This window comes from Acanthopagrus latus, chromosome 5, assembly GCF_904848185.1.
Source record: "Acanthopagrus latus isolate v.2019 chromosome 5, fAcaLat1.1, whole genome shotgun sequence".
NCBI lineage: Eukaryota > Metazoa > Chordata > Actinopteri > Spariformes > Sparidae > Acanthopagrus > Acanthopagrus latus.
The window spans coordinates 27,562,797-27,575,509 of record NC_051043.1 but is presented as its reverse complement, the minus strand read 5'-3'; the positions used below and the strand labels follow the sequence as shown (position 1 = coordinate 27,575,509).

The following is a 12,713-nucleotide window of genomic DNA, read 5'->3' as shown; positions in this document are numbered from 1 at the left end:
GAAAGTCACGTTTCAAAAATAGAAAAACTCCAGACTGCCAAAACTCTTTGGTTGCTTCTGCCGAGCGGAGTTATCAGGTTCCGTCTCTTAATTGGTTTGTCAGCACGATTCCACAAAAACAACTGAGTGGATTCCCACAAAACTTGGATGGAGGATAGGTTGTGACTCAGAACAGGCCTGGATTTAGGGACGGATCCAAAACATTTTCTCACTTTCTTTAAAGTTGCATGGATCTGGTGTATTTTAGGGGGCTGGTATCTATGAGTGGGTACAAAAGATCCAAACAACCAAATCCAAAGTTAAAACATGTATTATCTGATATTGGATAAAACTTGTTGGATGATGTCGTATGATGTTTTTAGTTTTCACTCAAATTGAAATTCAAAGTTTTTGTGGAAGTTCCCAGCACATATCACTTCATTTACAGCAGCAAAAGAAGAGGCCTCAGGTGACCTCACCTGTGCTGAAGGGAGAACAGGGAGGACGAGGAGGACGAGGAGGAATGCCAGCCACAAACTCTAATGAAATCCTCTCAGCTTGAACTTTGGTTTGAACTAACAACACTGCAGTGTCAACTATAAGCTCCCAGTCTGACTGTGGGAAGCTGGGCTGTGAGTTTAGCACAATTTGAGCTGACAGGACGGACAAATGTGCGATGTATCCTATTCTGATCCAACGATATAGTGTCGATTCATGTACTCACAGAATTATATTCAACATGGTAACAGTCTTTATACTGTAAACCATGAATATGTTTTTACTGAGCATCAACACTGGAAGTACAACACTCTTTTCTCTGTAGGTGCGTGTGTCAGAACTACTAACACAACAAAACACAGGGGAAACTGAAATAGACAGAAAAAAAGGTGCATGATAGGGAGGATATGGAGTGAAACGACAGCAGAGAATGTGTCTTCAATTAAAATAAAAAGATTGAAAATGCTTTTAAAAAAATGTCAACAGACTCTGTCATTTGTCTTATCATTTTTATTTCTTATAGAAACTGTGATATCTATACAATTGCATACATTGTAATTGTAGTTTGATGGTTGTGTTTTAAATCTATTACACCCGTGTTTAACTTCACTACAGCTGTGTACATCATTTAGAGGGAGGGTAAATCAGTTTTTGATGAGAGAACATGGTTTTGAGTGACGTATCTGTCCTGTTGTTTTCAAAATAGTTTCCTTTTTTCAGTTTTGTCTGCAGAGTTTTAAGAGACTGAGCTGTTAAAATCTGTAAAGCGAATGTGTGTCGTCTGGATCAATACCTCAGAGACTCACTGGGTGGCAGCAGAGCAGCAGGGACGACATGGAGGAAACCAGAACTGTCTCATCTTCTGTCCTCTGGTGCCACAAACAAATGAAATAAAAGAAATCCCTTTCCTCCTGGAATAATCTGCATACATTTGGGATTAAAATTTGACAGGACACATGATCACTCAAACCTGATCAGATTAAATGAATCTAACCTGTAGTCGGTGGACAAAATCTCAGATTTTCTTTGCACAGTTTGCACAAAGTGGTGTTTTCATTCTGTGGAAGTCAACTGTGAAGAGTAAATGGGTGAAAGCACCATAAATGTACGATACGCCTAAAGGAAAATATCACCCAAAACTTAAAACACAGTCACGTTCTACTCATCCTCATGCTGATGGGAAGTTTAAGGGAAGTTTCGTAGTCCACAGACATTTCTGGAGCTTCACAGCAAAACAGCGCTGCAGCGATCTCCTAAACAACTGAGGTAGAAAGACTTTGTTTTAAATTCAAGCCAAAATCATGACTAAACACGGCGTGTACAGGCGCACCGACGTGGCTTTGTGCTGCGTTCCTGCTCACGCCACTGAAGTCAACAAGGTTTCAGACGCGGGGTTGTCCAGGTTTTGTTTTTCCGGCAGCCAGTCTTCAGCATCCAGGTCTATTGTGGGGGTCGAGGCTGTTTTCAATCTCTGGAGGGTGAAGAGGGAAAACATTTTAGAAACAAACTCTTCAGGGAAACTTTGTTAAAGCCCGTCAGCTCAGGCAGAAAAAATCAGGAAGAACGTGAACTGAGACAGTAAAAAGTGAAGACAAACCCCTCTGAGAAACTTCTACTGGACTACTGTCACGGCTGCTCACCTGGAGAAGTGAACCTTTGTTGTTGTAGATCTCTTGAATGGCTCCAAGTGGGATCCACACTATGGACACCAGTGCGATGCCCACGCCCACCAATTCAGCCCACAGTGGGTACGTGAAGTTTTCATATTTGGTTGAAGAGTGCTGGGCAATGCTGGAGATCAGGATACACTATGTAGGGGAGGAGGAGGATAGTCTGACATTTGTACTGATAAAGCAACACTATAACTGAAGCTTGAGCTGTGGTCATTTCAATTAAGATAAAGTTTAAAACCTCACCAGCACCAACACAGGAGAGAAAAACCTCCAACAGAGACGAAAGTAGATGTTTGGAGCTTTTCCGAGCATCCTCTCAATCATTAAGGAGATCCTGGAGACACCTGAAGCAAAAGGAATAAAGCTTAGAGGCCAAAAAAAACCAAATATTTGAACTTGTGAACTTGATGTGGAGCTTACCAAAGACCCAGCAGACAGCTGCAACTTCAAAGAAAGCCAGGAACATGAGGGAAACCACGGCGGCGTACTGGTCCATCAGCTGAAACACGTAAATACCTCCCTGTACAGGAAGGAGCAGAGAGAAACACAAGAGTTGTATCTCATATCCTTAAAATGTGGTTCTCTGAGAAGTAAAAGAGTTTCATGGCTACCTGGGTAATGTGAGGGATCCCCAGAAGGAAGTAAACGATGCAGACAACGAGGGTCAGCAGCTCTTCTCTCTTCATGAGGCGCATAACTTGAGGGCCAAACTCGTCTTTTATGAACGTAACGGCGACCTCAGCTGTGGCAAACTGTGGCACACAAAACCAAAAAAAAACCTGCATTTAAAAACTGTGTTGATGTGAGTTAAACCATCTGCTGCTTTCTCTTCATTTGTCGTGACTCTCAGACATTTGTTTGTCTTTGTTTGAGGAGCAGTTACGAGTCCATTTTGCATCCTAAGTACCTTTAATTGTGATATTTTAAACACATGTTGCTGGTCATAATTACGTACTTTGAATCAAGCAGAATATCTGAGTACGTCCACACAGGAAGAGGTGAGAAAATAAAAGCATAAAGTACTTTAGTCATTAGCTGTTCGGACCTTGAAGTTCCAAAATAAAAGGAGTGGGATGTAAATGTTAATACAAGGAAGAAAACTATGAACTAACTATATGTGTAATGTGACGGCCCCTGTATGTCTGTGTGCTGTGACTATCAGTGTTGTTGTCTCTGAGGTGGGAGTTGGTTACAGTGGCGACAAGGACGACCTGATTGTGGTTATTGGGAGCACCTGAGCTCAGAGCTCCACAGGATATAAAAGGCCCAGCTCCTTGCCAGTCTCTCTCTCTCGCTCTGAGACCTTGACCACGTTTGCACCTTTTTGGTTTTGTTACCTTTTGTGTTCTTTACTGCACAACACCCACATGAACGCCACTCATAATACTGATTGAAACACATCCCATTCTTTGGTTTGTGACAGTAATCGTTTCCACAAATACGGCCAGAAGATGACGACGCCTGAGAGACAATCTGTCTGACTTCAGTGTTATCGACAGGATGAGTGTTTCAAAGAGCCCTCTATTTTATTTATTTATTTTTTTTTTTTTGCTAAAGCTACAAATTCAAATGTGCAGAGCTTCCTCATCATGCTGTTCTCCTCCTCTGTGTGCTTGCAGGAGTGTTGAGAGACGTTTACCTGGCTGTCCAAACCCAGTAACAGCAGCACGAAGAAGAACAGAACGGCCCACAGCTGAAAGGCGGGCATGGTGGAGAGGACCTCCGGGTACACGACGAACACCAACCCGGGACCTGAACCCAGATAAAGTTAAAGTGTTGTTAGTGCGCTGAGATGAGAGATGTTCATTAGAGAGCTTACAGGTGACGGTGTGACCTGCACATGTCAGATACTCAAGGCAGACGTGCACATCTAGAAATCTGTGTCTTGTTTTTCCATGGAAAGAAGAACAAAATGCTCCCGAGAGGATGAAAACCAAAACAAGTTCCTACAGCTGACGGCAGAGTTCAGGAACTTTTTGTTTGTCCGTCTGTAAAACCACGACATCGTCTAATACATCAGTCCTGACAGTGTGTGGTGCGCTGGGCTCGATGCTCACCATCTGTAGCTATGTTGTCCACTGGGAGGTTGTGAATATGAGACATGTAGCCGATAGCTGAGAAGATCACAAAGCCAGCCAGGATGCTCGTGAATGAGTTGGTGACTGTTACAATCAAAGCATCCCTGGAAAAGAAGGGGAACATTTTCCAGCGAGGTTCAAGAAACTTAAGACATCTGGTCTATTTTCTGCCTCTCACAGAGAAGCTTTTCCTCTATTACAAGTCTTCTGACATCATTTACTTAAATATGCAAATAAGGTGGTACGTAAATAAGAGCAGGAGTGAAAACACTGGATAAAGTTCAACATTCTTGTTTCATTTTGTCCACATGTGAGAGGTCAAAGGTTTTTACAGAGAGAGTTTGGGATATTTTCCTTCATCCATCAGTCAACTTATGCACAAAAACCTGTGACACTGATGATTTTTTTCACGTTACCTAATATAAAAGAGCTGTTGGATAAGATAAGATGTTCCTTTATTGATCGGGAGGAAGTAACACAGCAGTACAGAGGGAAATAAGCAGCAGCATGAGAGTACGTCTAAAACAACAGAGACAATAATAAGGAGATATTGGAAATAAATAAATATATGTTAATAGAATATAATAAAAACTATTAGAATAAAGATAAACATACTTTAAACAGTAACTGTCCCTGTGTGTACATGATGTGTGCAAGGTGCATACTGCATCCTCTGGCTTTTATTTTGAAAAGTCCAGAACAGATCTGAGCAAATGAGTTAAAAAATCTCAGCGCCTGACAAAACAGTGCTGTCACCGGTCGCTCTCTACATCTCACTGATTGGCTGTGTGGACGGTACCGAGCCCAGCAGACTGGGTTCAGCTCGGTTCATCTCCAGAGTGACCTCACTAGAGAGAGCGAGCGTGTTTGACCCAACAGCAAATTTAGAGAGACGACTAAAACTGGAAAACTGGAGCTACTTCCATAAACAATTTGTCCACTTTGTTTTTTCTCTGCTGCTGTGAGAAGAGACAGCCACACACACACACACACACACACACACACACACACACACACACACAAAAATACACGACTCATAATGACTAAGGGATATTTTACTATTTCACTTGATTCTTTGGTCGTGACACATTTCATTTGACATATATATGTACGTCTATGCACCCATATCTCAAAATCGCTCATTCACAGAGCAGTTTTCCACACAGAATGAATCTTTACCTGACGATGTTGTTGTTGAACTTGTTGTAACTCGCCATCGTCACCATGGAGCCAAATCCTATTCCAATGGAGTTAAACACCTGAGCAGCTGCATTCACCCAAACCTATCATGGAGATGAAACACAGCAAAGATTAGAGATTTGCTTGTTTTTCTTGCTTGAAACCTATTTTGTCAGTCATTCAGCTTTCTGAACTACAAGGATCCTCCAAGACTCAAAACACTTTCAACCAAACTTGGATCAGTTTTGTTTCATCCACGTGAGATGAGATCTTGAGAGATTGGGAGTTTTTATCTGAGCTCTTCTTACAGGTTTGAAGTAGGACAAGAGGTGATATCTTACAACTCTGAGCATCTCTAGAAGCCCGTTCCTGCAAAATGTGATCTCGTAAGTCATTGTAACAAGAAACTCCTTCACATACTGATTTAAGAATGACTGAGCCTCCACAGTGCACCAGCTGGGATCTGAATCAAAATGTGATGACAGCTGTGGGTTGTTTTCTGTTTGTGTGTTTGAGCGTTTCTCTTTAACTTGATTTGATTACACGTTAGATACTCTTTGTCACTGACGCTTGTATTTATTGTCCTAAACCAGTCCAGTTCGTTTGACTAGTGTCAGCACGGTTATAGGAGGTGTGCTTCAGCCCCGTATGGTTTCTCGTGCACGAAACACAAACACAACGATGACATGTCGTATTACGGCGGCGAAGGGTTCAAGTTGGTCCGATGCAGATGTCGAGTGTGCTCAGAGTTTGGACAGACAAGAGGTGAGTCAGTAAAGTTCCAGTTATGTTCTCTGTGTTTCTTGTAATCTAAAGGACACTTTGTGATGACAGAAAGTCATGCGGCCTGGTTGGTGCTGGAGCAATATGAGTGCAGCCCAGCGGGGGGAACTGGGCAGGTGGGACAGTTGTGTTTCAGCACGGTACCGAGCAACTGGGCCAAGTGTGAGTGTATCCAGCGTATTTGTTCTTGTGCTACTAAGAGATCCAGAGCAGCTTCACTTCAGGTGATTTGAAGCTCTTTTACTTTCTGTCCTGAAATGTTATTCCGGTAGCGGTTCTTGTTCTGAGTCCAACCTAAAGAGTTTATCGAGTTTATTCCTGCGATGACCTCTTCCCTTCTTTACTCTTGCAGCTCTGGCTTCAGTTGAGTTTAAGGTTTGAGCAAACACAAGATAAGAGTCTATTCTGTGAAAAAAAAGAGGCTTCAGTCTAAACAAACAGTGATTTGTTGTCATTCCTTGATTTCACACCCAAACAGACGCTGAACAGAAGTTAAATATAACATTTATACCATTTATCAACCTCTGCTGGTCGAGACAATAAGCAGCATGAAAATAAACTCTTGTTGTGAAGCTGTGATGTTTGAGTCTCACCTTCACTTCGAACAGTTTGCTCCAGACGGGCGTCACAAAGTAGAGGATGCCGTTCTTAGCTCCAGGGAGTTGCACATTGTTGATGAGCAGGGCGAACAGGATGAAGTACGGAAATGTAGCGGTGAAATACACAACCTGTGTGACACAAACAGTGAAGAGCAGGAAGTGATCAACACACTGTGAGGTCGCAGGAGTTCAGCTTCTGCAGCCAGAGAGGATGATTCGATTTAATGCAGTGAAGGAAATATCTGAATCTGCATCAAACAAGGTTATTTTATTAAACTTTAGTTGATGAGTTACTGTACGGTGTATCAGATTAAATGTTATAAAGAAACATGCATGTAGTGAGAATATCCAGTCGTCACTGTGTCATTTTATCACGTCCTCATTTGAGTCGGCTGAGCGAACATGTTTGTTTTGTGTCTTGCAGCCGTTATTCAAACCTTGCCGGTGGATTGGACTCCTTTAAATATGCAAAAATACACGATGACCCAGGTAACCATGAGAAGGCCGAAGAGTTCCCAGCGAATCCCACCAGCTTCACTAATGCCGTTCGTTTTCTCCAGAAGCCTGTGACTGGGGGGGGGGATGAAAAAGAAGTTTAAATAAAAAGACAGACAGCATCCTTAAAGCAAAAGAAAACCTGGTTTAACACTCAGCTAATCTCCTTCATCAGGACTGTGTGTTTGAAAAGAACCGTCAGTGGCCTCAAATATTGATTCACATGTTGCTGAATATATATATTATATTACATATTGACCAAAACACCACATGAAACACACCACATGATTTTAGTGAGGGCGCCTTCCTCCACTGAATATGAGACACATTAACATGTTAACAGTGTTGTTATCAGTTTGTGGTGCCAATTCTGATGCAGTTATAAGCATCTTTTTCTGCTACGTTAATAAGGATGTATCTGTGATAGGCTACTATCAGTGGATAATATCGGTCAGGGTCTAGTTATTGTATAGAAACGGTACATTTCTGCGGTTGAAAACAAAGGAATGTTTTCTCACTCAAAGAACTGCTGGCTGGCAGACTGCACGTGGGTGTTGTTGCCCTGAAAACCGCTGGAACAGTTTCCGACATCGTTCCAGGTGTTGTTGCAGGACATCCAGGGGAGGGTCGCTCCGAACGAGTTGAACAAATAGTAAAGTGCCCAAGCCATGAGCACACTGTAGTACGTGGAAAACACGAAGGCGAAAACAACTGTGGCCAGACCAACACCTGCAGAGTGACACGTAGGGGGGAAGAAGACACAAAGTGAGGGACGAATCTGCAGAAGTGATGCCATCTGTGGGGAAGAAGTTGTAGCCTACGCTTCTTAAAACTGCTCTGCAGGGGGAGGGTCAGTTATCTGGGCCTGGGATTGTAATTAGGGGCTATATCCTGCATCTTACACAGAGTTAGAGAGCAGAGAAGAGCCGGTGTCTAATCTCAGTCCTGTGAATACAACAGGCCCTCGCCCAGCTGGGTAAAAGTTGAGCTCAAATTCCTCCAACAAATGTAAATTATTCAGTCTTTGAACGCCTGTGGTTCTCTGACGGGTTATCACATTTCAGGTTGGTGTGTGCATGCTGGATTAAACCGTATGTGCAGTTCTAGTATTTGCACCTGTTTCCTCCTGAGCAATGGCTCAAAACGAAGCTCAGCAAGTAGAGGTTTGTCATTTTGACGTAGCTGTGCATTTGTTTCAAAACGCCCAAAAAACAACAACTGAAATGTCAAATAAAATGTCTCCACACCACAAGTCTCTGGAAGCCCCGAGATCCCAAAGTGATTTGAATAAAAAGACATATTTAAGCCCCGGACATGCAGTCGAGCATATGCACTAATTTCAGACCGCGTCCCGCTAACGCTTTTAGCTCAGCAGCTACAGTGATGTTTCAACAAAAAACATCACTCATCTTTTTGAATAGATTTTGGATCTCAGGTCTTCCAGAGACTTTGCCGGACGAGCTTCATGGAGCCATTTATATCTCCATCTGCTTCAGACATTTAGGAGAATATTGCAACATCGCTTTTGTTGTGAAGCTCCAGAAATGTTTTGTGTTCACTGTTCATTTACAGGTGAACTTATCCTTTAACTGGTTACTGGTATCATGACTGTGTAAGAGGCGGTATCCTCAAAAAGGCTCAGCCGTTCACAGGTCAGGTTGGTGTGAGGTTTACCACTTTGTCTCTGAACACAGTTTGTTTTCTATTGATAACTTTCAGTTTTCTATTGACATTTGTCCCAACTTTTATTGGAAACATGGTTGTACAACTAACAGCAACCAGTGTTAATGTTCACATCGCATTTATTGCTGATGATCTACAATATTTAATCCAGCAGTCATAACTGTGAGTTATTGCTTCATTCCTGCTGACTCAGCCCTCAATAAACTACTTTATCATCAACAGCTATAAACTCTACTCTTTTATTTTCATTTTAAAATGTTCATCTTATAGACATGAAAATGTATCATCCTCATGATCTGAATGAATTGATATTGTTTATAAACCAGATGTGATGTCGTGTCCTCTCCGGAAAATGTTGATTTAAAAGATGTGGAGGTCTTTGTTTACATACTGTATAGATCAACTGGGATTTCTGGGAAAGATGGTTAATAATTCACCTTTTTTGGGAGGTAATTTGTTCAACAATGGATTGTAGCAAAATTTTTAGGGTAACTACAGAAATAAATTGCTATCGAACTCTTTTAGTCAAAAGAAACAAAGTCCCTGCCACATTTTCATCCCCTCATGAGCAATGACAGGAAAGTTTATTCCCACTTCCATGAGGAAATCATCCTTTTGCTTCATTAAATCAGGGTTGAGGAGACGCTCGCATCTTATCTGAGTTTATAAGAGATTTTCTTGAAAGGATGCACACATTGGTTTTGTGTACAAAAACATTATACTTGACACCGAGTCGAGGACAATAACAACAAAATAAACTGTCTCTGCAGAACTCAAAGAATAAAATGTGAAACTGAAGTTGAACTCATCAGGTGTTCGTCAGCGACACATGAGCGGAGCCTTCAGCCTGGAGAGTCACTCACCTTTGAACAAGGGACACATTTTGGCGAAAGCATGCACGGGACCTAAACGAGTGTACTGCCCAATAGTGTACTCCATGAAGAGCAGAGGGAAGCCACACAGGACCAGCATGACGAGATACGGGATCATGAAGGCACCTGAGTCAGAAGAGCAGAGAGGAACAGTGGGAGGCTGATCATACAACCAGCAGTCAAGTCTGAGAAGTCCTGCTTCTTCAGATGTGATGTGGTAGCTGCTGTATCATTGATTGATTGGTGCCAACGTTTTTATTATCTTTGTTAATTTGGCATAATTTAACCACAGAACAAGGATGTGAATTAACGCCCAACCATCTTACACGTCATCTTATTCACAGCCACCTTCATGAACCATAATTACACCAACAACAATAGAATATCCAAGAGTCTTTGCGCCACAGTTCACAGGGGACGTTACAGGATACTAAAGTACAAGTATAAGCTTTAGTATTAAAGTATAAGTGTAAGTCTAAGTATGAATGTACTTAGTCTTAGACTATTCTTTATACTTTTTAGTATAAGCCAAGTATACTTCACTATACTTTTCTTAAGTATATAAAACATAGTAAATAAAAAGTACACTTCAAGTATACCGCCTCAGTTTTTGTATAAAGTAAGTATACTTGTAGTACAGGTGCTGTAGGTAGGTACAGGCAAAGGGACTGTGAAAGGTGGATGCTTGTAGATTTCCTAAGATAGAAGGCTTGAGAGGATTTCTGGTAGAGAAGAGGGCAAAGCATTGGGCAGGATTTGAGAACACCGGGAGCGGCCGCCCTGGGTCGGACACAGGCTTGAGATCTGTTTCAATAAAGTTTGCTCTATTATTCCATCCAGCCTTGCCTCTGCAGAGTTCTTTCATTATCAAACTATACATCGACACCTTTGACGAAGACAGCCCAGGAACATCGATCACTAATGAACATACAGGGATCGTGACTTGACTCGGCACTAACGTCCTTGCTGTCGGTGTGCGTTTGTCCTTTTTATCTCAGGCGTAAAAACAGCCGGATGTGTTTCATAAGTTACAATTTTTATGGCGCAATTAAGACGACGGGATGAGGCATCTGGCAACATATGGGCACACCCTGTGCATGGTGTAATTTGCCTGCTATGTGCCCGATCAAGTTTTGTAAATACCAGAACAGATGGGTGGTAGGATAACAAGACTTAGTTAGTAGGAGTGTAATGATACATTAATCTGGATCAATATATTGTTTCAATGATCCAAAAGCATCGATGCAAAGTGAAAATCTCCCAACCTATCGCTGATATTATTAAAGCCAACAACAGAGCACTTCACGTCGCACTCTGACAAGGTGCTTTCATAACACAATGGCAGATAATATGTGTGGGAAAATGCAAATGATCTGTCGATGACGTAGAAAACTGAAGCCGAATTTGACTTCTTCACCTGGAAACTGCAGGGAGGCGCTGTCAGAAACATGTATCTCACTCAAAAAAGCAGAAAAGGTCAGTTTTTCATAATATGGGACCCATGTGTGAAAACACAGTGTGAAAAGGGATGCTGTGGCAACGCACCATATGAGAAAAATGACGTGTTTTCTGAAAATTCAAGTATATAAACCTGTTCTATGAGGACCCCCAAAATAAAAAGTATGAACCTGAACATTTGCATCACACGACCTCTTTAAAGTTTAGACTTTTCCCACTGAGCAGCCTTTCGCTCTCAGTGTCTCTACAACAGCAGTGTCCTCAAGTAGTCTTTGCAAAACAGAGAGCTATGTCACATTTTTTATAAAGAATTGTTTTCGGACAGGGGTGAGGCTCCCTGCCCCAGTCAACCTCCTCAGTCTCACCTCCACCGCTGCTGTAGCACAGGTAGGGGAACCTCCACACATTGCTCGGCCCCACCGCGTACCCCACCGAGGCCAGGACGAAGTCCAGCCGCCCACTCCATGTGGGTCTTTGCGCCTCTGCTGCCGTCGTCCTCTCGGCGACCACCTTCAGATCTGAGGGCCTCACAGCATTCCCCCTCTCATCAGACGGTATCTCTGAAAGTTCTTCACCAACCTTCATCGTAGTTTAATATCGGTGATGAGGGTTTGAGTGGCTGATCTGTGATCTCACTGCGCTTTTTTCTGTCTCTTGTTCTGAGCATGAATCAGAGAACCGACTGCATCGATTCCTTATATACTCACGTGAATGAGCCTCAGGTGTAAAATCCAACGTGTGATGATCTTACCATACCGGAATAACATGTGCACAGTGAAGATGTCAGATGCTCAGATGTCAGTGACATTATTATACAAATTATACAACACCCATATCAGTCTTGAATGAGTTACAGCTCTCTGTGCCGCTGTCCTTGATTGTTCTACACAGTCTGATTGCCTCAGGGCCTTATGAGATCCTCCACACTTCGCATTTGAACACATAAAATTGCTGATCAGTACTTTCATTGAATTTTGAGTGGTCTAATCAACTTTGTAACACCTGTGGTGAAGAAAAAAAAAGAGGGCACGAGAAGAAGAGGCACATGAGGTGACATTCCAGTCCAAAGGTGATATACTCCAAGTAAAGGAAAGAAGAAAAAAAAGAGGGCACGAGAAGAAGAGGCACCTGAGGTGACATTCCAGGCCAAGAGGCAATTTGCTCTTGTATACTTCCTGCCAGGACAGGCGAGGCAGAGCAAGAGTGGAAAACATTGTAAGGATTACACCAGGGCCAACACGATGTACAATACCTCGTGTGGACACACAGTCTGTGGGATGTGAGTCCGGGAGGCCTATATTCTGGTCAACTTTGTTCTTACTTACACTCAAGAATCATCCAATTTGATAATGTTCTGGTGCAGTGCCTGTAGGAAGCTTGTATTCCTATAGAAAGGTGGGAGGTTGAGTAGCTATT

The 12,713-nt window shown here is 42.4% G+C and overlaps 1 protein-coding gene across 1 annotated transcript; it reads right to left on the bottom strand.

Moving 5' to 3' along the window:
* Positions 1 to 61: 61 nt before the first annotated feature.
* On the bottom strand, positions 62 to 11,882 carry LOC119019297 (sodium- and chloride-dependent GABA transporter 1-like). Its single transcript, XM_037097750.1, has 13 exons — positions 11,663 to 11,882; positions 9,831 to 9,965; positions 7,803 to 8,013; positions 7,227 to 7,359; positions 6,784 to 6,918; positions 5,408 to 5,511; positions 4,208 to 4,332; positions 3,790 to 3,902; positions 2,762 to 2,902; positions 2,571 to 2,670; positions 2,394 to 2,494; positions 2,118 to 2,285; positions 62 to 1,948 (listed from the first exon to the last, which is right to left on the bottom strand). Exons 1-13 carry the CDS (start codon positions 11,880 to 11,882, stop codon positions 1,835 to 1,837), a joined length of 1,800 nt encoding a protein of 599 aa, XP_036953645.1. The 3' UTR covers positions 62 to 1,834.
* Positions 11,883 to 12,713: the final 831 nt, after the last annotated feature.